The sequence below is a fragment of the Plutella xylostella genome, chromosome 25 (genome assembly GCF_932276165.1).
Source record: "Plutella xylostella chromosome 25, ilPluXylo3.1, whole genome shotgun sequence".
In the NCBI taxonomy this organism is placed as follows: Eukaryota; Metazoa; Arthropoda; class Insecta; order Lepidoptera; family Plutellidae; genus Plutella; species Plutella xylostella.
In genome coordinates, this window is record NC_064005.1 from 2,987,745 (window position 1) to 3,015,510 (window position 27,766).

At 37.2% G+C, this 27,766-nt stretch overlaps 1 protein-coding gene across 1 annotated transcript in view; it reads right to left on the bottom strand.

The window, feature by feature from the left end:
* Window positions 1–27,766, bottom strand: part of LOC105380833 — an 81,061-nt gene that overhangs the window by 36,555 nt on the left and 16,740 nt on the right. The window contains exon 2 of the mRNA XM_048630194.1: window positions 2,101–2,425. Coding sequence (XP_048486151.1) covers window positions 2,101–2,425 — 325 coding nt within the window. The remainder of the gene's footprint in view (window positions 1–2,100; window positions 2,426–27,766) is intronic.

The following is a 27,766-nucleotide window of genomic DNA, read 5'->3' on the forward strand; positions in this document are numbered from 1 at the left end:
TCTATCTCACATAACAATGACGTCATTTTGTAATTTTACAATACAATAGAAACATACCGTACATAATTTTACGCACAATGCAACGGACAACGTTCGTATTTAGGTATATTTTCTATTCAGATTTTAGGAATTGTGAGAACCAATAATGTTAGCGATGTGAGTGATAGAGCTAAAATTACCTTTGTACCTTTGAAGGCTGAATTTAAACTAAAATGCAAAATACTTTCCCACTGGAAAATGAGATTGAATAACACAAAGTCCTACAATATACTCGTAGCTACAATGATAAAATCAATTCTGGAACAATGACTTTAATGTTTAAACGGTTCTAAATTCAAAACTGACGCCATCCGAATTTTGCAAATTGTTTTCTAAATGTAGGATTACCTATTGGTGGTACAAAAAAGGCTTCGCTCCCAAACTATAAAATTTTATCTTCCACTATCAACGGGAGAGTGTGGGATTTTATGTGAACGTAAATTGACTATTTCGGGGTTTGAAATTCAGCAGGATTAAACGAGAGTCGAGTGAGGATTTCCACCTGATTCCTGTTGATGCCCAGCTAATGCCACTCATTGATAAACAATAATAGTATGGGGCAGTGTGGTGTTTTGGGCTAGCTGTTGTTTATTTTTATTCATACAGAATATCGGATTACAAAGGTTTTAAGTAAGGTAACTAATAAGTGTTATTAAATCGGAAAGGTTGTTCTTGACACTAATACATTAATAATCTACTTTTTGTAAACAGCGGTCTCATTGGCAGAATTTTCCATTGTGAAAGTGGACTTAAGCACTGATTAAAGTGAACCTAAGACTAATTTTATTTAGGTAAGTATGGTAAAAGTAAACCTTAATTTATCAAGTAGAGGCGAATTGGGAAGCAACATTTGTTTTTTCATGTAGCGAAGATAATACAAAATCAAAAATAATTCCACACCGCATGCGCATACCTAACTGTCGACTGTAAAACCCGAGAGAATTTCAAAACAAGAGTCGCACTTCAGACGGATAACAACAATAAAATCTGCATAAACTAAGAAAAAAATCATCACATAAAACGTAAAGTTTCCTAAGATATAAAAGGTGTTTCCCCAAGGGGGTTCCCGGAAGTTTTACAAAGAGAATTACGCATTCTATCGGCTCAGCACTCCATGTTTTATTTGAAACGATGAAGAATGGGTACGTGATTTTGTTATTTATTTGTTTCTTAGTATTGCTTGCAGTGAAATAAGATCTTAGGATTGTTCTAAAACTTTCTGAAAACGACTGGTGTCTGACTTCTAAAGAGGAGTTCTCCGACCAGCCAATTCATCGTGGATGCGATTCAGCATGTGATTACCTACAATGAATTTTAACTGAATCATCTACTATACGTACAGTTCATGTGTGTGTTATTTAATAGTTTTCTAAAATATTTTATTCAGCTATTAATTTCGATGTATTTATTTAACACTGACAGATTGTATTTTTTAACTCTGACGTTGACATAAAAAACATAATATATAGCCTTTATTATAGTCAGCTAATGCTAAATGTGCATAAATACACAACATAAACACATATACATTATGTGCACAATTATGTTATGTAGTCTATGTGCGATCTACGATATGAACAAAGGAATCCTTATTTATAGTCACAATCACAATATATCGAATAAAGCTGACTATTTACTGCCATCAGATAAATTGATAACATTGCCGAAATACCCTTTAACGGTGCTCGCATAGTATCAATCACGAGCAGAGCCGTCCACAAACTGACAACACATTGTACAGTATACAGAATATACAGCTCATATGCAGGTCACAATACACATATAATGGTCACGACTGTAATCCCTGGGATATTCAGAGGTGACTAGCAAGCGAGCCACCCGCTTCTCATGCAGGTCAGTGCAACAGAAAGAAAATATTTGCAGACCAAACTGTACCATTACTTACTCAATAGTAATCAACAACATTTAGAATTGTTGATCAACAGAGCAATGTGCGGTAGTGGTCAAATATTTGCAACTTTAAACAAAACATATTATTTTTTTCCAATACTTCTGTTCATAAGTTTTACAATCAACAGAGATACAAATTAGATTTCTTACCTGTATACGCTTCACTTTAGTGATGTTCTCTTCAGTCACAGTAAACGCTTTCCGCTCGCCGAGTTTGTACGAGTCATCGTAGTACATGTACTCCGTAAAGGTGAGTCCAGTAGTGGTGTACTGCTGCGTGAAGTAGATGGAGATGGTGCCGTTGGGCGTGGCGTGCGAGATGACCCACTTGCAGCGGATGGGCACGGGGAAGGCGTCGGGGAAGTTGGGCGTCTGTATGACGCCGTGCGGGCCCTGCAGGTGCCCCCCGCAGGCCGCGGCCCCCGCCGATCCACCAACCGCCAGCGCCAAAACCAAAAGTTGATGCATCCGCAACCTGGAAAGAAAATTATAGTGAATATACCATTTTTATTTGTATGAAAGAGACAGAAGTCTATGCATGGTCCAGCGTATGCTTCGCTAATCCGGCTTAGTGGTAATGATAAATAGGGTGATCACATTACACATTATTGTTGCCGACGTCGATCACCGGATCAAATAAATTGGTTTCACTAGATACCATTCTATGCGTCTCGGCGGCTGACTCATCCCAATAAGTAACGTCTGTTTACTTCGCCATCTTACGGAACGCAAGCAAGCCCAATGCGACCAGCATGTCCATGCATATATTACTTTAGATTTGAAATCAAGGATATCACTGTTTATGTAAGAAAAAAATGCAGACTGGTGTTACGAATCATGTCACTTTTTTATGGGATCTATAAAAATACTATTGACCTACCGAATAAGCTAAACGTATCTTTTATTGATAAATGGACATAAGTTTGTGTTAAAAGACATGAAATGTTGGTCAAAATCATATTAGGAATATTACCTGTACCTAACTATACCTACCTCATAAGTTACTAGATAATAAATGACACGACTTTCCTATTTATGTTGTGTTTTATTTTGTAATTTACAGGAGTTGTAAACATAAAATTACCATCCAAAATCCTGCAGCGGTCTCCTAGACAAATAACTTAGTCCTCACTAAAATGCCTCTAAGTTTTCGTAGCCAGAGGTTCGGTGTAGCATTTTATAAATTTTATTCCACTTTAACTGTGAAAGCGCGGTCTAATTTCGTCTTTTTTCGGGCATTTGTTGCAGAAACGCTATTAGCAAAGTTTTTCTTCGTTCTCTGTTCACGAAAAGTTTAAAGTACCTCCTATTCCTATCTTCTCTTTAGCATTATTAATCTACAACAACAACATAATATTGAAGCAGTACTAAACAGTTTTCCTCGCCCTTGTGTCCCTCAGGGTGTAGCCTTTCCACTGTACTTAACGATCCGAAAAGCTCCTGGGAATTCACTCTGTTTACATATTCAATACAATCTCGCACTGAAGATATTTTCATTGTTGATCAAATCGATTTTGTATTAGTTATTCATTACGTTCATGAATCAAACTTGGATTGTTTATTTTTCACCTCCGCCGGCGCCAAAACCTTTTTACTGTATATTGCCTTTTTAACTCAATTGTTTTTAAATCAAATCAAACAAAAGTTGTTCAGAATGACTTTGTAAGTCTTTGTAAACTATATCATTTTTTATAGCATATTGTATAAGCGGATAAAAAATTGATGAGATAAGCCTGTAAAGATCATGTCTGTAGAGTTTAGTATATTATGAAGGTTTGGCCTCTATTTATTATCAGTTCAACCCTAAAGGCCCTTAACCAACATATTAAATCTAGATTTAGTGTCAAATGTCGATTTAAGAAACGTCAGACCATATAAAATTTTACACTAAATCGAGATTTAACGCTAAATCTAGATTTAATATGTTGATGCAAGTAGCCCTAAGTCTTGGGTCGCTTTATGTTAAGTTCAGCTTAATCTGTCCACGCTTTCTATACATAATATGAATAGATCCGATGTTTTACTGAAATATTTATGTAACGAGGCAGCATACATTTTAATTAAAATTGCTGATAACGATAGAGGTCGAGCAAATTTCAGTGGCGCGGACATAAACAAAGATAGATAGGTTCGATAGGTACTAAATACCGTTGTATTTTCTAAAATTTTAAAGCAGGGTGTTCACCATATTCTTTTATAGAAAATATTGTCTGAATAGCCCAGTGATTTTGATTTTGAGACTAAATAACGAAAAAATACAGAATATTTTTATTGACTTACATTATTTTCTGTATACTGTTACCCCCTTATTCATAAAAAAGTTACTGGACGCTCTATTTATTGGACTGTTTTGTCCCTCTCTATCAAAGAACAAATTGTTCTCTGACAGAGAGTGACAAAACAGTTCAATAGCTAAAGCATCCAGTAACTTTTTTATGAATAAGGGGGTTAGTTTACAAAGGCTTGCAAAGCGTCAAAGTGCCAGCCTACTAATGAAGCTCGGATACAATTTGTAAATACTTTAAAAGTTATTTGAATACCGGGGTATTTTTTCTCATATGTATTGTATAAGCACTGCTCGCAAGAGTAACGAAAAGTAAATTGCATAATGAACTTTTTTCGTATTCTGAGAATCGTGAACACACGTAACACTTAGTACAAATACTTACAATCCTTCGAAGATCCTTTTTTGAATTTGTATAAGAGTAACATCTCACTGTTATCTAGTGAACTAACACATTCACAAGCAATGAAAAAGATCCAGTGAAGTATGGAACGGCAACGACAGGTGATTTTTTTTCATTGAAACGTGATAAGTAGGTATCATCTTAACTTGTTTGTGTTCGTGGGCGATATTAAACTCTCTGAGTAATAGTGGAGTGAATTAGCTGGCTACATTGGTATAATTATGGCATAAATCAGATCCAGATTAGGCAGAGCTGCCGGTGGCAGATGCCTCGTGTTGCCAGCGATCTACTTTAGCTTTGTTTGCCACAAATAACGTTCTGGCTGAGGCTTTGCTTTGTTGTGTCGTTTTGGTAACGAACCTACCGTATTTACAATACAATGCTTTGTATTTGTTTGGTCCAAAAACAAAAGTTTAAAAAGTTAAAGTTTAATTTATTTATGTAAGTTCAGTAAGCAAAAGTAACTACTTTAATTTTATGATCCACTAACAGGTGATGCCGTGACACAGACACTAACACGTATTTTTTTACTTTTTTAACATATTATAAGATAGATATAGAGTTTGTTAGTATAGAAAGAAAGAAAACATTTATTTGACACATTGAACAACAAAAACTGAAGAAAAGAAGAAAAAGAATACAACAAAAAAATAACAATACAGGAAATAATACAATATAGTACAAAACAAAACAAACAAACTAGGTTGCTGTCCAGAGCGTCAAATCGGCACCAGCTCAGCATGTGCTCCAGCTCAGTATCGATAAAATTATTTGATTCAATCTATCTTTCACCCATGAGTCTAAGGATAAACAAACAAAACCGTTTTTGCTGGGGCGGCACACATTACTTTTGCTGTCTGTACTTATTACAAAGTGCTCTGCTTTGATAAAATTTAATTCAAGGATTAAACTGGGGATTTAGTAGCAACTTATTTGGCTTAAATTTTAAACCAGTAACAATAACATGTAATCGCGATGGACGCCGTGATCAAATTACGTAATAATGTCCTACAATAAAAATATATTGCCTCAATAATGGCTGAGTGAGCAATTTGATTGTGGCAGACAATAATGATTTAAAGCACTGTCGAATTTACTGAATGATTTCAAAGTGGTTTACCGCAGCTAATACTTTGCAATCATTAATACTGCAAATACTTGCAGGTATGCATTTACCCTCATGTTTTTACGTACATCATTATTTTATTTATACATAATACTCAAATACAAATTTTTACCTACCTAACCTACCAGTCGATATATTTTTGAATTTGCGAGAATTCAGTGTGATACGACCTGACATTTTCAAACCAGTGTGCTCAATTCACGGAAAACGTCAAACGAAACGAAATTTTAGTTGCTTGTTGCAGGTAGATAGGATCATAATTGAAACCCAATATACTTAATTACGTATGCCAGATTCATCGTATTTCGAATTAACCATATTTCAGTTTCGTCGCAATATAGTTTACTTAGTTTATTATGTTGCAGTTCGGTTCGTCCTAACTTACTTATTATACAATGGGCTATGTCCGAAAAAATTCAACCACGCTCATAATTTTTCTGATGATAGGAATAAACCTCCGTATCTTCCTAAAAAAATCTCAGATTTTTTCTATTCGTTAGTAATTTTATAAAAATAAAAACGTTTCAAGTTTCACAAAACGGGGAAAGTTGTCACAAATTTATAATGCTCTCGACTCTACCAAGCAGTGATCCGTTTGCCATCCAATGAACGCGCTAGTGATTTAATCATAAAGAAGATTCAACCAGATGCCTGCGACATATACATAATGCTATTTGTCGTGGATACTTATAGACATAAACATGTGTTAATCTAAACAATCTTGATGAAAATCCGTTATTAGTCCGATACGTATATACTGATAGATGGAAGCTTATATATACTTACTCACGTTTTGTTACAAGAATCCAGGCATAGCGATGTGGCCAACCATCTATCTCGCCTCGACCTCCGAGACGACGGCAGTGAGCCAGCAATTTTCGATTTAACGAACAATTAGACACGTAAACAGTACGTCGAAATGTCTTTGAGGCAACTCCGGCAGGCTTTCCGTGGACGAAGCGATGTAACGAGGTTTCCACTGTGGAGGCTGTGTGGCTGGTCGGGAAACTACCGGTTGCGACGGAATTCAGCGCCTTTGTACTATGCACAGCCAACAAAAGAGATAAGGATACCTCCCTGTGACAACACTTATCAATATTGTCTGTGTATTAATCAATATATGTAATAGTAAATCAATATAGCCTGTGTGTAATACACACATACGAGTATGTATCAATTAGATATTCTTCAACTCGTCTAGATTTTTCTGTAATCAAACTATTTGCACTGAGAGTTATACTTATCTCTATGGCTCACTATACATGGTACAAAAACTCAAATACCAATTTTTACGAACATTATTTCCGAAGGGATAGTCAGAGGTGATTCGCAGGCGATCCAGTTTTCACTGTACATTTCTACTCACGTGATACTTAAGTCGCGAGCCTTTTATCACCGAATCGCCGATTTGGCATTTTAGCACAGTGCACTAGGCATAGACACACATCTAGAATCTAGATACACACACACAAGAGATTTCAAATATATTGTGACCTTATGGAAAATACATCCATAGCATAAAATAAAATCCAGGAATTTGATACAAAACATTGTTTTAGTAATTAAGAGTTCATATTAGTCTCTGAACCTAAAAGCAGGGTTGGCTGGAAGGAATGGAATTTATATACATATGTAAGTATACCTACTTAGTTAAAAACTATAATGTGCCTTATTTCATTGTACTTATGTAGGTAATAAAGTGTTAAAATAAATAAATATACCTATCTATACTTAAGGCAGGCCTAAAGCAAGTCCAAATATTTCAGAGTGTATCAACACCGGCGCGTTTCCTTATCTCGGTGCTATTGCTGGCGTCTGTGCTCAAAGCTGAATGTCCTAAAAAGATAAAACAAAGATGTTCGTGCTGAAACGTCTTTGCTCACTGTGTAGTGGGCGCCAGCTTTGGCATTGTGAAGCGAGACGCTTTCTCATCTGATCACCGGAATAAGTGATCAGATGAGAACAGGCGTCTCGAGGCACTTTTAAAATAATTTATTAAGTATCAGCAGAGAAAATAAATAATAAAATGTGGTTTTCTATGCAAAGCTTGCTACCTATAAGTTACTTATACAGAGTGTTGAAAAAGTGTTTTAGTAAAGTCGAACGGGGGTGACTAACATTTTTGGTCCAGGACTTTAATTTTATTTTTAATTTTTTTTTTTAAATTTAAATTTAATTATGGATTCTACTCTGCCTCTAAAAGTCACATAACCAACAAAGTTTCTATGGAGGTTTTTTTTTGTCGAGTCTTCAAAAGTTATAGTACAAAAATGTTTTAAAATGACTCGATAAATTCTTTTGGCTTACTGTACCATTGTTACACCGTGTAATTATCGAGCTATGTATACATCAGACGAAAAAGACATAATATGATCAGAGTAGACTATCATAAAATTCTAGCCAATTATTCAGACTATTTTTTAACCATATTTAATTACCGCTTCTGTATGCATTGCATACTCGTCTTTAGCTATTTAATCATTAAAATCTATTTCCTATGCATTGCATACTCGTCTTTAGCTATTTAATCATATTTCGGTACGTGTATGTATGAATAATAATATAACGTTTTTAAACGAATTTATCTTGCCTATCCTTTTTGTTTAGTGTCCTTGAATTCGTTCCTTTTAGGTAATGTATCTTTTATGAACATTCGTGCGTTTGCATTTACGATTGTTCACAGATAAAGGAATCGCAGTCCTTGATCTGGCTTCACATCGATGGCCATAAAACTTTATGCTCAGCCTCTTTTTCTGTTTATATTTTTTTGGCTTATTTTGTTTTGTGACTTACATACCGCAGCACAGGATGCAAAGTGATAAAAATATCCTTTTACCCCTTTTACATACTCAATTACTCAGGTCGACCATTGTCAGTTGATAATGATCGTAATTATAAACGATTAAGTAGGCGGTACTCAAGCGCAAACTCGTTGACATTGTGTATCTTGCCCGTCCTAACCTACGGCGCACAGACATGGTCACTGACCGAACATCAAAAGACCAGACTGAAGGTTTGCCAAAGAGCGATGGAGTGTAGTCTTCTCGGTGTAAAATTGACGGACCGTGTCAGGACCATACTACGCTCCCAAACTCGTATAGTCGATGTTGGTGTCGAGACCGCGAAGCTCAAGTGGAACTGGGCCGGCCACGTCTGCCGCATGAACCCGGACCGGTGGGCCAAGATAGCGACCGAGTGGGTGCCGGGCGACGGGCGCCGGCGGAGAGGCAGGCCGAGACGGAGATGGCGGGACGACCTGGACAAATTCGATAACAACTGGGCTGAGGGTGCACAGGATCGAAAGGTGTGGAAGATGAAAGGGGAGGCCTTTGCCCAGCAGTGGGAAAATAAGTAGGCTTTAAAAGAAGAAAAAAGTAGGCGGTAAACAGAAGATAAACTTTTCAGACTGTAGTCTGAAAAAATATGTATAACCATAGAATAATAAGGTATAACTTACAATATAATACTCTTTATTTGCACCCAAAACCATAGAAATACTTAAAAAAAACGTAAAAGAAAAACAGTACAAAAAGGCAGCATTGTTGTTTATAGCAATCTCCACCAGACAACCTTTAACTTAGATAAAGTAAAGTTTCTCCAGACACCTTATTAACTAGATATTCCCAGACGGCCATCCATCTGAGCTTCTTACGATTTTATAGAGTTGTAAATAAGAAAGAGGGTTTTGTCGAAGAAGTCAGATTGATCGCTTCCCCGGGGCGCCTATCGTCAACCCTGCTTCCATATTTCAACCAATCAAATCACGGAAAGAAATCTTCAATCTTGTGAAGATAGAAGATAAATTTGCAAAAAAATATAGGTACCGAAGAGAGCATGTTGTGGAGGTGTATTTGTAACGGATTGACGACTTGCATAGATACTAAATTGGAGACGGAAAGCTATAGATCAGCGGTGGACTGCTGCAGTCTGAAGAAGAAGATGAGTTTTTTTTATTTAATTATAAACCATTATTAAATCCGAAACTAAGCCTTTAGTCTACAGCTAGTTTATAACCGGTTAAAAAGGAGGTTCTTAGTTAACCTGTAAGTGTTTTTATCTGAACCGATTTTCACAAATCTATGAACACTATTTTTAGTTTTACAAAGTACTTAACTACACTGCCGTGCAAAGAAACAGTTCCACTCACAAAAAGCCGATACCATACGACCCCAATTTTTTCAAACATTTAATTTTAAATTTGAACAAAATAATACCGTTTTTAGTAGGTAATATCCTGATGCTCTGTTAAATGTACTTCTATGTTGCAGAAGGCGTCATTAAGCTAGCCTTTTTCGTTTAGGAGTAAATTGGTGTTTTTCTTGATGGAACCTTTTCATTGCCCGTGAGTGTATAAGAATAGCTACAGACTTATACTTAGGTACCAATTTATAATTATTTATTTGTTGGAAACAGAGCGGACTTTGCACGATAAATTCCCAACATTATAAGTGTCCCGAGCCTGTCGCCGAAGTATGCTAAGTACAACTAAAACAACGCGACTCCACCGAAACCATTTAACACCAAGCAACGCCAGTGTTTGTAAATTACACACCCTGTATTCACATTATTTATTTGTTGCGTAATTAAATAACTTGAAAGCAGGAGGGGTTTGAACCTGTGAACTTATTCTTCTACGTGATGAAGGTCGATATTGATTGGTTGTTTTTATTTTAAAAACGTTAATTCTGTAAACAACACAAATATAAACATACAATGGGATCGATTCTGAAGGCACTTCTTAATTTAAAAATGAGCTGAAATGACAGATTTTAAGTGCCAGTCTAATTTTAGAATGTCACCTTCTATTCTAATCTATGGTACCTACTGCATCCCAAAACCGCATTATTATTTGTCGGAGAAGGTAAGTACCTACACTATAATACACTCACGGACAATGAAAAAGTTCCAGTGAGGAAATCACCAAATTAGGTACTCCTAAGCGAAAAGGACTAGCTTAATGACGCCATCTGCAATATTGAACTACATTAACCCAAAAGCGCACCAGAATATTACCAACTAAAAAGTAAACATTTTGTCCAAATGTCCTATATTTGTTAAAAAAAAAATTAGGCCATTCAGAATCGGAAATTTGTGAGTGGAACAGTTTATTTGCTCGTTAGTGTAATTTAAACATAATACGGTATACGTACATTGAACGACTTAAAGTATTGACTAGTTACATTTATGAGTTACATACAAGTGCAAGGAATATTGATCCATTAGTTATACAGTAGGCAATACGTTTTTTTTTATATATACATATTCATATCACTTTTTTGGTGATATGATCAAATTGTAAGCCATTTAAGGCTCGGAATTTTCAATTAAGTATACTTTATTATATTTCACGTATGTACGCTGTAAACGTAACGCAATATGAATTCAGGAAAAGATACAAGCTTGTATTTTAAGTACTTACCCCATCCCCACCCAGACGACCGAATGGCGTAGTGGTTAGTGACCCTGACTACTGAGCCGATGGTCCCGGGTTCGATTCCCGGCTGGGGCAGATATTTGTTTAAACACAGGTATTTGTTCTCGGGTCTTGGATGTGCCCGTAAAATGGCAATAGGCTCGCCCCCTCACATTGGGACTAACATAACACTCTGGCAAAAAGTGGGTGCAGCAATGCACCTCTGCCTACCCCGCAAGGGAGTACATTAGTACAAGGCGTGAGTGTGTGTGTGTGTGTTTGTGTTTTACCCCATCCGCACCATAGGAAACAGTTTAATTGTAAAAAAAAAGATATCTTTGCTGTGCTCTTTTTATATTAAGTTTTGAGGTTTTGCCTCAGTAAAAACTGTTAATTGGCAATTTGTTTTACTTTCCGATTCCTATTAAAGTACTAACTAGCTGTAAGTTTTCCTGAAACATAAAATACTTGCCGGTGACTTTAAAGATCAATCAGTTATCGGTATAAAGCTATGTAATGTATACAAATCTATTTTGTTGACTGTACTAACAAAATTACTCGTAGCGAGTCGAGCATCATTATGTATAATGTGTGCTTGTTCTGACATCTTGTAATTAATTCTTCGTACATTACTGTTATATTTGTAACAAAACAAGGAATTCAAGTAAAGATGCCTGTCAGTGTAGGAGCTATGGTTGAAGCATGTTGAAGTAACAAGGCATCGAAGATAATATCACGTCTATTATATCCTGTATCAGCAGTTTGCGATATACGATATTTGCTTTTGAGATTAAATTTGATCGGATGTGATGGCAGGGTTGTGCTGTAAGTTTCTGGTTTGTGTTTATTTTAATACCTCAATTGTATACGTATTTTCAATTAATAAACTATTGTGTTACGTAATTTAGTTACGAATTTCATTAATGTTTTGTAAAATTTATTATGTCGTATGTATGTATATGTTGTGTTTTGAATAAATGTCATGAAATGCGTACTTATTCTACCTATTGAAAAATATCAGACATTTTCATGACCAAATACAATATTAGAGAAAGAGGACATAATTCAATGTTATGACGCACTTTCTTCTATTAATGTTAGGAAAACCATTATTTGTGCTTTCCCTTACTCCACCTCACGGACTACAAAGCAGAATAATTACAAAGGTGATTTAAATATGTTATTATTTAACATGACCTTTGGTGACAGAGAAAGAATGATGTATTTCGATACAAATAAATTTATTCATAATTTTATTTTGAAAGAGTACATTATTTGTACCTAAGTTTTATAAGCGACAGATAGCTAAATTGTTAGCTTACAATATTTATGACCCTGTTATAAGTAGTATAACAGAAGTAGGACCAACTGATACGATAGTTAGTAGTAATACTAATGTAAATTTAAACTGCCATGCACGACAAGAGATGAGCAACTGAGAGTTGTACACCAGAACATTCAGGGGCTTTCTCGCAAACTTCTAATGCTAGAGTTATTTTAGAACAATACGACATAGACATAATTTGTATTACTGAGCATCACCTTAAAGATGATGATGTTATTAGCTCATTTAATAGGAAATCGTTATACAAAGGAGGATCATTAATATTTGTAAAGAAAAATTTAAAATGTAAGGATAGGAAAGACATTGTAAAATTATCGGTCGAAAGAATAGCTGAACTAGCTTGTGTTGAGATGGACAAGTATATAATTTTAAGCGTGTACAGGCCCCCCTCTTCTGACTATAAAGTATTTGAGAAAGTTATGGAGGATAGTCTTACCATCTTATCTCAGAGCTCAAAACAAGTGGTCGTGGTGGGAGATTTTAATATTGATTTATTAGTTGAGACTTCTATGAAATGTTGTATAATTAATTTGTTCAAGTCATATAATTTAAGTAATGTCTTCCTGGAACCTACCAGAATTACTCCCACCTCAGCCACTTGTATTGACAATATTTACTGTAATTGTGATTTTACTAATCATTCTGTAATCAATTGCTTACCATCCGACCACAGTGGGCAAATTATTACGTTTCCTTGTACTTTTGAACGTAAGTCAGCCACTTTCAAGTTCAGACCAGTAACATCATACAGAATTGATAAGTTTAAATCTCGATTGATCAGTAAACTTGACTACTGTAGAAGCTCTGAAAGAAATCCCAATGATGCCTTTAAGGAAATATTTCAAGGTTTGTCTCAAGAATTTGAAAACGTGTTCACTAAGAAAGAAGTAGATGTTAATTGTAAACTAAGTCTTAATGACTGGGCAACATCGGGAATTTATAAGAGCAGACGTAAATTATATGATCTCTATGAACAGCGTACATTTACTCATGACGATAACTTTAGAGATTATGTAAAGAAATATACAAAGATATTCAAAGCCGTTTGCCACCAAGCTAAATCAGATTATATAAATAGAAAGATTAAAAACTCTAATAACAAGATTAAAACCGTATGGAATATCATTAATACTGAAACCGGGAAGAATAAACCACGTGATTTAAATTTTGAACTTAAAATTAATGATAAAATTGTTTCATCTAGTGAAGAAGTGGCTTCCGTCTTTGAAGATTTTTTCCGTAGTATACCGTTAGCTACAACTGAGAACCTTGATTCATCTTGCGCTGAAGCTGAACGTTTGCTAAGAGGGAATGCACCGCCTTGCGATCTCGACTTTCAATTTCATGGTATAAATACACAGACCATAATTACCACTTATAAAGAATTAAATTTAAAAATGACAGAAGATTTATGGGGCATGTCCGTTAAAGTTATTAGTCATGTTATTGATATCCTAGCACCCCACTTGGCTAATCTTTTTAACAGATACATTGAGGTCGGTGTATTCCCCGATTTGATGAAACTTAGTAAACTAATACCGCTTTTTAAATCTGGTGAGAAAAATCATCCCAATAATTTTAGGCCTGTATCAGTTTTGCCAGTACTGAGTAAAATATTTGAAAAATTATGCTGCATCAAATGCTTTCGCACTTTAGTATTCACGGCCTTCTCCATAACCAACAGTTCGGTTTCACCAAAGGTCGATCTACAACTGACGCTGGTGTCGCGTTGGTCAAACACATATTTAGTGCTTGGGAGGAACGTCTTGATGCTGTGGGTGTATTTTGCGATCTATCGAAAGCATTTGATTGTGTGGATCATGCCACTCTACTTATGAAACTTAAATATTATGGGCTAACTGGCAAAGCTCTTACATTATTGGAATCATACTTGAGCAACAGAACTCAACTAGTTGACATAAATGGAGTGCGTTCGGCTGGCTGTCCTGTCAGTATGGGTGTTCCCCAAGGCTCGATTTTAGGACCATTCTTGTTTCTTGTATATGTTAACGATTTACCGTTTTTGGTAGATAAATTATGTGAGATAGTACTGTTTGCTGATGATACTTCACTTATATTTAAGTTGAAGCGACAAGAAGTCAATTTTGACAATGCAAACAGTACTCTTTCCATAGTTGCTAATTGGTTCACTGTAAATAATTTAGCTCTTAACTCCAAGAAAACAAAATGTATTAAATTCACTTTGCCTAATGTAAGACAAGTAGAGACATATTTGACATTGAATAACGATAAGCTAGAGTTAGTAAATGAAACGGTATTCCTGGGTATTACAATTGACTCAAAGTTGCAATGGGGACCCCATATTGAGAGGATAGCCGGTAGATTGAGTTCTGCAGCTTATGCGGTTAGAACCATTAGACAGTTAACAGATGTAGATACAGCCAGGCTTGTGTATTTTAGTTATTTTCATAGTGTTATGTCTTACGGAATTCTATTGTGGGGACGAGCGGCTGACATTAATCAAATCTTTGTTCTGCAAAAACGAGCAATTCGAGCCATATATGTATTAGGGTCTAGAATTTCATTAAGAGATACGTTTAAGGAAATAGGTATACTAACTGTTCCATGCCAATATATTTATGAAAATATTATGTATGTTCGTAAAAACTTAAATTCATTTAGTAAAGTAGGAGCCACTCACGGTATTGAGACCAGAAACAAAAATAAGTTGCTTTTCCCCACACTCAGACTTTCGAAAACAAACACATCATTCATGGGGAACTGTATACGCTTTTATAATAAATTATCAAATGAAGCAATAAACCTTACTGAGCAAAAATTTAAGAATTATGTTAAAGCTACATTATGTAGTAAAGCTTACTATAGTATAAATGATTATTTAAACGACAAAAACGCGTGGTCTTGTCCACCTCAGCTAAGGCTATTGAAAAAATGAAATGGATATAGGTACTTAAGTAAAATTGTAGGTACTAGATATAAGTAAAAATTGTAATAGATTATAAGGAAAAAGTTGAAAAGATGCTCGAGGAGTTTCTTTCGCCATTTCTTTCCTTCTCAATGACGGGGCCTTTGTGAAATGGTGGTAGATGACTATCGACAAATAATTGTAAAATTTTACGTCGATTAAACCATTTGAATTTGAATTTGAATTTAAATTCTGCACTAAAAACGTAAATATCAAAATATAATTGTAAAGGGATAGTAAACGCCAGTTTACGGGTTAAACCTGGACGGAAAATACAGTGTTTCTCAATGAAAATTAATAGCATTTGTGGAACAATCGTCTTTTGTTTCTTAAATGGACTTGCGAACTAAATGAAGCAGCTCGTCCTCTGTGCAACTAGACCGGTGTCGGGTGAACGATAACTTTTCTTTCAAAAAAGGCTTGTTTAAACTACGCTGTTTACATTGTTACTCAGGGTTTAATTCTTTGACTTTAATAAGACAAGTTCTGCTCAACACTGCTGCTCTGGTGCTATCTATCAGTATTATTTAACGTACCTACTTAAGTATTTACGTCGGTACTTTGCAATTTACAAACTACCTACGTTTTTTAAACAAAACTTATTTATTTATTTTATTTTAATTTATTGCATGGAAAACCAACAGCTTTATACTTATGGTGTTACTGTTAAAATTATAATATATGCCAAGTTCATATAGGTATATAAGTTACCTAAATAAGTTTTATTTGTGGTTTGTGGCTGTTTTTAAATTATTTGTACATTAATTTTGATTTCAGTTGAAAACTGAAACTAGTGTTGGAAACTGTTTGGGTTCCGCAAAACTTCCTGGGTGGTCCCGTATGTTTTAATAATACGAGTATTATAAAGTCCTCAAACGTTAATTAATTGGTTTAGTAAGTATTTTTAGGGCAAAATAATTTTCTATCGATGTTGTGTAAAAAATAAGTAAACTCTTCTACCAAACGTTATTAAAAGTGCTTTATTAAAGATGAGTCATTAAATCGCCAGTTTTAATTGTGCATTTTGTATTCAACGAATTAACTGATTAATCCGTTAATGGCCGATTTATTATTGAAAGTGCTCAGTAGACAAATTAAATCGTAATCTTTCCGGCGAAAGCATTGGAGATAAAAAGGGATTATTAGTCTCAGTTAAGCAACATCCCGGATGCGGAAGTGAATAGAGTGGTCACTTTATATAACGAAAAACAAAGTTTCAAAGCGCTGCTGCGCGAGCCACGACGACTCTATGTCATTGTGACGGCACCGTTGCTTAGACGGGAGTGAAGCTGCTTCCGAAGCTTGGGGCCGTGGGTTCGAATCCCGCCCAGGGCAAACATTCGTGTGAAGAGCACTTGTATCTGCCTTGTGTCTGGTTGTCGTTTATGTATTTAATATGTATCTATCTATTTATCTGTGTAGATATATCAGCTGACCGACACCCATAACACAGGTTCTGCCTAGCTTGGGGTCGGATGGCCGTGTGTGAGATGTCCCCACATATTTATTTATTTATTGTATTGGAGCAAGAGCACACGGTGCATTGCGGCGCCGCACCGCAGAGATTTCGCCGTGTCAGTGGGCACACGAGCGGTGCGGGGCCGCAACGTTGTTATGCCGCAGCAGCGCCGTGCAGCGTTTGACAGCAGTGTCCTCGCCTCGTCCGCCTCGTCTTGGTGGTTGCAAGTCCGGTGCGGCGCCGGAGCGCATCGTGTGCATGCCACAGATAAGTATTTCTATGTAAAACGACGCAGCGACACCGCTCCGGCGCCGCACCGCCGCCGCAACGCATCGTGTGCTCTTGCCCTTAGGACGCCTTCAAGTTAGTCGCATCGATCGACTAGTGATGGTGCTCGCACGTATTCTTCGTACTATTGTTTACTCGTCAGAGTCCATCGTGAACTTCTACACTTCTAGAACAAGCTACAGCAGCGCGACCGCAGCGCAAAAATTTGCGGCTAATTTGCAGGCGCCCTTAAACGTGTCGATTGTATGACAGTACTCGTTTGTAAGTTTTTCGTCAGTATAGAGTGACCCCTCAGTACCGGGGATTAAGCGGGATTTGTTCGCGATGTTTCAATCAACAATTTCCTTCGAGATTATTTAGATAAACCCATGTTTATGTCTATAAGCATACACGACAAATTACATTATTATGTATCCCATATTTAAAGTAGATTTAGGGTAAGCAAACTAAGCATTTCTTATTCTTATTCTAGTTTTACGCTATTTCATTTGTAAAATCCTTGTTATATTATTATTTTTGCAGTAGGTAAGTACCTATAGCGAAGACGATAAGGCCAATTTATATCCATGTTGGATACATCCAGTAAGTAAGAATCTTTCTCATCCACATTTCTCTCCACTGCCTTCGCCCGCGTCGACAGAACAGGCTAATTGCCTTTTAAATAACGTTTTCCGCTTGAAACACGCTCAAATGAAAATGGATCTGACGGATTTATGCGGCTTCGCTGAGCACTCATTTCTAACATAAATCTTTTAGTTAAATTTCAATTTGGTACCTACTAACTTATTTATTTATTTATTCTTCATTGCACAATATACAAAAGTAATTATGTACAATTAGGTGGACTTAATGCTAAAAGCATTTTCTACCAGTCAACCTACAGGAGGTACAGGGAGTAAATTGTATGGGAGTGCAAAAAAAAGAACTTATTTAAGACAATTTCAGCGAAGAAAACTAAATATGTACTACTTAAATATAATATCCTACAACAATTTATACTTATACAATATACTAATAGATAATATATAAACCTATACCTATAAAATATATACAATACATAAATACCTAATATAAATATATATACTATAATATTATTATTATATAAACACACAACAACTGAGGTGCATGAAAAAATGAACTGTCTTCTATCCTATCCTGCTGAGATAATGAGCCCGAACCAGTGATTTAAATACTGCTCGACTGGGAGCCTTCCTGATAGACTCGGGGAGATCATTCCACAGTCGGACAGCTGTAACAGAGAAGGAATTAAGCATAAAACCTGAATGATGTAGTGGTAAGGACAACAAAAGATTATGGGAGGAGCGGAGGTGTCTGCTATGAGTATCTGATAGGAAGTTGAACATAGATTTAAGGTAAGAAGGGGAATTAGGTTCAAAGAGGACCGAAAAAAGAAGGCAGAGAATGCGTACATTCCTCCTATCTCGAATAGGAAGCCACTTTAACTTGGCACGATAACTGGACACGTGATCATATTTTCGGAGACCGAAAATGAATCGTATACAGGTATTCTGCAAGCGTTCCAGTTTGTTAAGCAAAGCCTCAGTCACATCCAAATAGCACACATCAGCATAGTCAAGAATGGGCAAAAGAAGAGAGGTTGCCAGAGAAAGTTTTGTCTTGAAAGGCAGAAAGTTTTTGAGGCGTATAAGGGAATGCATAGAGGCATAGATCCGACGCGACACATTGTCAATCTGTGGCACCCAACTCAGATGATCGTCGATGATCAATCCAAGATCTTTGACCGTGGATGAAAATGGAATACTGCATCCGTCGAACACCAATGGCACCGAAGTAAGATCATGGTTAGACATTAATTGAGAGCTGCCGACGATGATTGCTTGACATTTCGTAGGGTTTACCAAAATACCAAAGCTTTTTGACCACTCAAGAATACGTGTTAGGTCTTCATTAAGTTGGTTGATGATCAAATCCAAGTCATTAGGATGGCCCTGACTGTAAAGCTGCAGATCATCAGCGTACAGATGGTAAGAACAGAGAAGATTAGAGGAGACTAAATGAATAAACATAGAGAAAAGTAAAGGAGACAGGATACCGCCCTGAGGAACGCCAGCAGACAAATCGGACCAGTCAGATAATACCGAGCAGCTTCGGATCGCCTGCTGACGACCCCGAAGATAGGAAGAAAACCAGCTGACAGCAGGGAGGGAGATCTTGGATTTTTCCAAAACGGCTAATAGTAGGTCATGGTCCACAGCGTTAAACGCATTGCTAAAATCAATGAGGACAAGCACGGTAATCATTTTGTTCTCCATACCACACCTTATGTCCTCAGTGACTTTCAGCAAGGCAGTCGTAGTGCTGTGCCCAGCCCGAAAACCAGACTGGTATGGATTTAGAAGACCACCATTTGACAGAAACGCGGTAAGCTGGCGGTGAACAATCGACTCGAGGACCTTGGACAGGAAGGGTAATATTGAGATGGGGCGGTAATGGTTGAGAGATGAGGGGTTTGATATTTTAGGAAGAGGAATAACATAGGCCTTACGCCAGAGATCAGGGAAATGTCCAGAGGTAAGGGAATGGTTGATGATATGGGTGATGGCAGGGAGAAGGATGTCGAGAAGATTGATCACCATAATGCGTCCTATATTATCATGGCCTTCGATTTGAGGGACAGAATAATTTTCCTAATCTCCTCCGCTGATGCTGGTGCGAAATTAAAGGAGTCTATATCTGGCGTAACTTCATTTTAAAAGTATATTTGGGTAAACAATTGTCAATTTATAATAGCTACAGCCTAAATTATATTAAACTAAATTATATTTTGATGAAAATCGGCGTCATTCAGAAGATAAATAGTCAGATTTTAATACAATGATTGACTTTTAAAATTAGGAGTTGGATTAAAGAGGTTTTACATTAATAAACTATTATACCTATGTACTTAGGTATAATATATTAGGTATACTTACCTATATTTGGGGAAAACCGCAAAAAAAACACCGTGTCACAAAGTGCTCTTGAATGTTCGAGTATTTGGCCCTCAGTGCTCGTTTAGCAAAGTTTTTTCCCTTCCTTATTCCAGAATGGTCACACCAACTTGGGACTAAAGCGTTAAAATAAGATGCTACACCAATAACGGCTCTATCTTGTTGCATCAAAGGTTATAATTATATAGCAGGGGTGGTATTAGGCTGCCTTGCGGGCGCCCGGCCGTCCATCTTAAAACTTTTGTTATGAAAGGGCAGATAATACGTTAAGAACAGCTCGGAATTGAACTTTTCTTTGGAAAACAACGATGTTTAAGAAACACAAAAGTTTAATTCGTTTTGCATTGAGGAGGTTTGTATTACATGCTGAATGTTTCAATATCAAGCCACATTATGGTAGGTTGTGCTGTATAATCTAGGGTGGTTGTAGTCATGAATATTGTAAGATGCCTCTAACAGTGGACATTGGAAGTAACTAGTGGCTGACAATGATAATAATTAATTATCTTCGTTTAAATAACAGAACACTATTATATATTCAATTAAATATTTATAGGTAGGTGTTAATTATGAGAAAATATAGGTACAATGCTATAGTTATAATTTTAAACGAATTATCTGTTCGCATAAGAACGCTAGCTCCAGTCAAACCAGTCCATATTCAAGTTTTACATACATATACGCCCAATCTAATGGAAAAAGGCAAGTATTCCTAACATTGGCCGCCTTCCAAACAAGCTTTGTGACTGTTCCCCGGTGCCTGATTGAATCTAACGAGTGGGAGACCGGGCGAGTCAACTGTTGTGTCTCCTATTCCGATGTGGATGACTGTCGATGCGGGTTTCATTTATACTGATCGAGTTAGAGGTGACGATAAGGCTCTCAATCACTAAGCCTCTTCAATCTTCGTTATAAAGCGTGTGAATTTATTTGATCCCCTAGGCTAGGGTATAACGACGGAGTGACGGAGCGACGCAGTGTTTATAAGCGGGGCTTTAAGTTAAATTTAAGTTAAACACTGAATTAAAAAAAATTACCCACGAGCTGCATCCTAAAAATTGTATTGATGATGTGATTTAATATACACTCACGGGCAATGAAAAGGTTCTACTGAGAAAAGCACCAAATTACTCCTAAATGGGAAAGACTAGCTTAATGATGCCTTCAGCAACATTAAAGTACATTTAACATAGCATCAGGATACTACAAACTAAAAACAGTAATATTTTGTTCAAATTTCTAATCAATTGTTTGAGAAAATTGGGGTTGTTTGGTGTCGGCATTTTGTGAGTGGAACTTTTTCATTGCCCGTCAGTGTAATATAAGTAAAGATAGGTGTGTAAAAAAATATAGCAAGTATATACTTAGTAAACTGAAAAAAATCATTCTTCCCGAATAAGCTTGCGAAAAATGAACGGTATCATTTACAGTAATCTTATAAAATGCCACTGATTGAATTTCAAAGTAAGGTGGTTATTTACAGGTTCACCTCGTAAGGTGGTTTTATTTGCCAACTCTTTTAAATTCAAATAGCTTTTGCTGAGGAGAGCTGGCGTTGACAAAATGCGGCAAATTTCTCACCGCATTTGCTCGTTGCGATATTTCCTGTTGCATTTAGAAGCACTATTTAGCTTGCTTTTATAATAATATTAATAATATAAAGAATGTATAATTTAATAGAAAGATGAAACAAAAACAAGGGCATGATAACTCAATTTACAAGAGCTGATCAATATCTCCGTTTTTTTATTAAGTACTAAATTTAATTACGCTTCAGTACCTATTATATTTATTTTATTTTACTCAAAACATTATAGATTCACAACAAAATGATAAACACAGTAAACACATACAATGGCGGGCTTATTGCCAAAAACCAATTTCTTCCAGCCAACCTTTGTTGGTGAATTGGTGGATACAAGAGTTATATTATTATAGGTATTATATCTGCCAACCCAAGGTATTAAAGTAGTGTTCACATTATTTTTAAAAGTAGCCAGCGATGGTGACAGTCGTACGCCCACTGGTAAGGAGTTCCATAGACTTGCAGCCTTCATAGCGAAATAATCACTGTAGGAGGCTGCATTATAGTCGAGAACACTCAACAACGAATTCACGAACTCAATAATGTTATGAAACGTTAATAATTAGTACTAAAGGATAAATAGTTGAAAACAAGACACCATCCCGTTGCTAACAGAGCGAACGATCAACAACTTCACCACAAGCGGCCTTTGAAGTTACCCTGTTCAATTTCACCTGAATTCTATAGTACGTAAACAAAACGTACCGAAACTATAGTTTAAAACTAAATTTGTTGTCTTGGTAGTTTCTAGTAGTGTCCTAGGACTCCTAGGCTTCAAATAGTCAAATTGGATAATATTTGTATTTACATTTTTTTCCTGTATGAACTAGGATTGCTAATCCAACACATAAGGGTACATAGAACTACGCGTAATGTAAGAGTGTGAGCACGGCCGTCTCGTAATGATAAAGAATCCACGGACGACATAAACCTAAGTCTAGCTCTAGTATTTGTTACGGAAATACTAGAAGATCTATCTAGTTATTTATAGGAAAACACTAAATTCTTATCTTCCTATAAGAATTTAGTTTTTTCCTAAAGATAAAGTATAATTTATTTGACTTACAGACAACAGCAAAAATAGAGGAAACATAAAATACTGAATTTTCTCTAGGACCCTTATGACTTTGAGTTAAAAAGTACTTATTCTCCCTATTCTTCATTCGTTTTGAGTGTATTGCGTTGATAATAGCCAAGTCATTGAGTGGTCCACACACTGCAAGTCACACACCTGACGACGGTCAGACAGGCTCTGTTCAAGGTATTCAGCTGACCCAAATTATAAGTCATTGGAGGAATTGAAAATTACAGAGGAACTATTTTTTATATAACTTAAGTAATAGTTTTAAGCGCACACGCCCCTTATTCTTATATATAAGATAGGTACATAATCTACTAACTTATGTGATAGGCACGGTGCACAGTATCACTCAATTCTTGCTATAGAATATGTAGCTTTTTTACTGGCATATTGAAATAAATGTATCAAAACATGTTAGTAATGTAACTCTGACTAGCCGGGGAATTGAGTTCGAAGCTTCTAATTATTGATGTATTCGGCTTTCATCGTGAACTACCTGGGGGCTTAAAATTCATGTAGCAAAATACCCTGGGTATTTACATACATTAGCGTTGAAGTTAAGTGTTTATTCATAGTTGTCTGAGGTGAACTGGTTCCAGTTTATGCAAATATGACCCTACTACGGCTGCGTGAGGTGACGCCTGCTCCGCTCTGATAGTCAACCGCAGTCGGTTAACGTACGACAGGATTCAGGTGGCTTATCGTGTAATTTTCCATCCTGTTACAGACAGGAGATGCCAGTTTGGTGTGGTTCTGATGGGTTTATCGTATGATTCGGCACCGTAGCTTAGGCAGTAGTTAAGCTGCTTCCGAAGCTTGGGGCCGCGGGTTCAATCCCGCCCAGGGCAAACTTTCGTGTGATGAGCACTTGTGTTTGCCTTTGTGTCTGGTTGTCGTTTATCTATTTAATATGTATCTTTATATGTATCTGTGTAGATATATCAGCTGCCCATAATACAGATTCTGCCTAGCTTGGGGTCGGATGGCCGTGTGTGAGATGTCCCCACATATTTATATATATATATTTTAATAATAGAAAATGATCGTAGAGTAGAACTGTAGAAAACATATTTGATCCATTCTTTGCGGGTATGTTAGTGCCGGCATTTCTCTCTCTTTCAGGCTATGTGTCCCATATGGTGGTGGGGTCTGCCTTCCTCGTTTTCTCTCTCCACTTCGCCCTGTCTCCAACGTCGTCTTCAGAGACTTGGCAGTGTCGTAGGTCTTTTTGCACTACGTCTATCCATCTGGTTTTAGGTCTTCCTCGGGATCTCCGACCGGGGGCGGACAGGCGTAGTGCTTCGTTTCCAACATAGTCAGGTGGTCTTCTCTTGACATGTCCGAACCATCGCAAGCGGTTTTCTTGGAGTTTGTCGGCGATGTCACGTACTCCCAGGCTGCCGCGAACGTACTCATTGCGGATTCTGTCAAGCCTTGTGACCCCGCACATCCACCTCAACATCTTCATTTCAGCCGCTTGGACCACTCTGACATGCGTTTGCGTCGCTGCCCAGGTCTCACTGCCATACATTAGGACCGGGCGTATGATGGTTTTGTACACAAGACCTTTCAACCTTACCGGCATTCTTCTGTCACAAGTAACACCAGTTACTTCGCGCCATTTTAGCCAGGCGGCAGCTATTCTGTGTTGGATGTTGTATTCCACTTTACCAGAACTGTGCATCATGTTACCCAAATACTTATATTGGTCGCACTTGATGACTTGTTGGCCGTCGATGATGATGGGGCTGTCATCTGGGTCTGGTTCGTTGCATGCCATGTATTGGGTTTTAGTAACACTTAGCTTTAGGCCGCCTTTTTGCAACTGATGTTTCCACTCCAGAAGGGCCTTTTGTAGGGAGGTTCTGCTCTCCGTGCAGATTGCTACATCGTCCGCGTATATAAACGTCCACGCAGCCGTACTCTGTGCTGTTTCCGTCAGCGCATCCAGGACCAAGCAAAACAGGAAAGGGCTTAGGACTGAACCTTGGTGTACCCCTTCTGCTACAGCAATGGGCCGAGTAGCACCTACAACCGTCCTCACAACAGACCTTGCATTTTTATACATGTCCGCAATTATACTGACATACTTCTCAGGGACGCTTTTTCTGCGTAAGCTCCACCAGATAGCATCTCTCGGTATGCGATCGAACGCTTTTTCCATGTCCAAAAATGCGATGTACAGGGGACAGTTCTTAGCACGGTATTCTTCGGCAATAGTATTTAGAGCGAACATGAGATCCGTAGTGGATACGCCGGGAACAAAGCCGTAGTGGTTTTTTGAGAGTGAGCACTCCTGCCTCAGTCGGCTATCAATCACTCTTTCGTACAACTTCATTGTATGGCACATAAGTTTGACTCCACGGTAATTATTACACTCAAGTTTACTTCCTTTCCCTTTGTAGATGGGTATGATTGTGCTTAATCCCCATGCAGATGGCATTTTCGATGTCTCCATCATGCGATTGAAGAAGTTTGTGAGTAGAATAATGCCGTGGTCACTAAGGCACTTCCATGCTTCTACGGGTATTCCGTCGGGACCTACTGCTTTCTTATTCGACATCTTTTGCAAAGCCCTCTTTACTTCCCATGGATTTATTGGAGCAATCAAACCTTGGTTTTTGTGTGCTTCTGGGAGATTGATATTAACGGGTATTTTGTTTAACAGATCTTCGTAATATTTTTGCCAGGTTGCTATGATGTCTTTGTCTTTATACAGTAAGTCGCCATTTGTTCCCTTGATGACTCGACAGGTAGCCGGATCCTTTGTGCTCTGGTTTCGTTGTTTTGCGAGTTTATATATTTGTTTTTGGCCTTCTTTGCTATCTAGTGTCGAATACATATCCTTAAGTGAATTCGCCTGTGCAATAGCTATCGTTTTCTTTGCATGTTTTTTGGCTTTCTTATACTCCTCTCGGTCTTCTGGTGTTTTTGTGGCCTGCCAGGTTTTAAAAGCAGATTTCTTGTCTTTCAGGGCTTGTTGCACCGTGTCTGTCCACCACCATGTCTCTCTTGGAGTTCTTTTTCCGCCTTTTGTTCGTCCAAGGATAACGTTTCCAGCTTTTGTGAGGCACTTGTGAAGGTGTTCCCAAATTTTGTCAACATCTTGTGTTGTGTCAACTTTTACGTCAGATAGGTGTTGACGGAACTCTTCGGTCTTTTCTCCTTTCAGATTCCACCATTTTGTAATCTCAGCAGTTCGTGCTGGTTTTAACTTTGATGTTCTCTTGAAGACCATGTCCGCTACAACGATTCTGTGTTGGGTTATAGCGCATTCACCAGGAATCACTTTGCAATTTTTTACACGGCCTATATGTGCGCGATTTGTTAGTAGGTAGTCTATCTGCGAGGATGCTGGGCCACTCTTGTACGTTATTATATGTTCCGGCTTTTTCTTAAAAAAGGAGTTTATAATGGCTAGATCAAAAGCCAAAGTGCCGGCATTTGGCTATCTCAAATGAAACCTTCACTTTGCCACCACGCTGGTCTACTGGTGGGTTCATACATCTAGATGTGGCATTATACAAACATACATAATATAATTCCTAGGACGCGTTCAATTTTACATAACAGAAACAGTACAACAGTGGCCTTATCTCATCCGGGGTTTAAATCGTCTAGGTAATTATGGGTAGAATTATTGAGCGGAACCTTAATTTAACTTTGGCTATAAAAGGTCTATAAAGAAACACAAAGGCCGGCTGGCTCGCTGAATCCAAACTAAATGTCGTGGCAATTGATAAAATGAGGTATTTTTATGTGGCCAGGACTCTCACTAAAACATAGTATAGTCAGATTCATGTATACACCTTACAGGGTTGGCAAGAAAACATACGAATATACTGCCATACTGTTTTTATTATGCGCTCTGTACAATTGTACTCAGTTGCAGTTGTAATCAGTCTTATAAATAAATAAAATAAAAATAAAAAATAAAAAAGCCTTTTATTTCTCACCAAAAGAAACTTATGCTATTATCATGCAGAAAAATGATATTTAACAAACATTTAAAAAATTATTGATTTAAGTACTTATTGTAATTTATTATTTTACTCTTAAATAAATTGAATTATAAATTGTATTAATTAATTAATTAAAAGCATGCAGTATTCCATTCAAGGTATTTAAAATCACTATATTATATTAATTAATTACATATCCGATATTTACATTTATAATTTGTTTTTAATTAAAATTACTACTTATTTATGCCTGATGAGAACCCCTTTCTGGGTGAAGGCCTCTTCCAGATTATGCCATTCGCTTCTGTCTAGCGCTGTCGTCATCCATGCGTCTCCAGCCACTTGTCTGATGTCATCAGCCCAGCGCTGGTAAGGTCTTCCTCGCTTCCTTTTACCACATGGACCGTACCATTGTGTTATTTCTTTTGTCCATCTGTTGTCCGTAAGTCTTGAGATATGTCCTGCCCATTTCCATTTTAGCCTTTAGGCATGTTCTAGGAAGTCTATTACCTTGGTTTGATTTCTGATTTTGGCGCTAGGTATTTTTTGAATCTTTCTGACTCCAACCATGCTGCGTTCCATGGCTCTTTGACATGATCGAATGGCTTGCATCACTTGTTTAGTAAATACCCATGTCTGTGCTCCGTAAGTTAAGCAAGGGAGGATACACGAGTCCATTACTGTCTTTTTCAGTCGCAGTGACATTTGACTTTTAAATATTTCAGCGAGCGACCAGTATCTGTTCCAAGTGTTGGATATTCTCCTGTTAACTTCTTCAATGTTGCTTTTCTCGCTAAAAGAAATTTGTTTTCCTAGATATATGTAGGACTCCACGTATTCAAGATTATTGCCCTCAATCGTAATAGGACGTCTGGTAGAGTTCGTCATAATCTTTGTTTTTTGTAGATTCATTTCAAGTCCTATTTCTTTACTAGCTAGGTGTAGAGAATG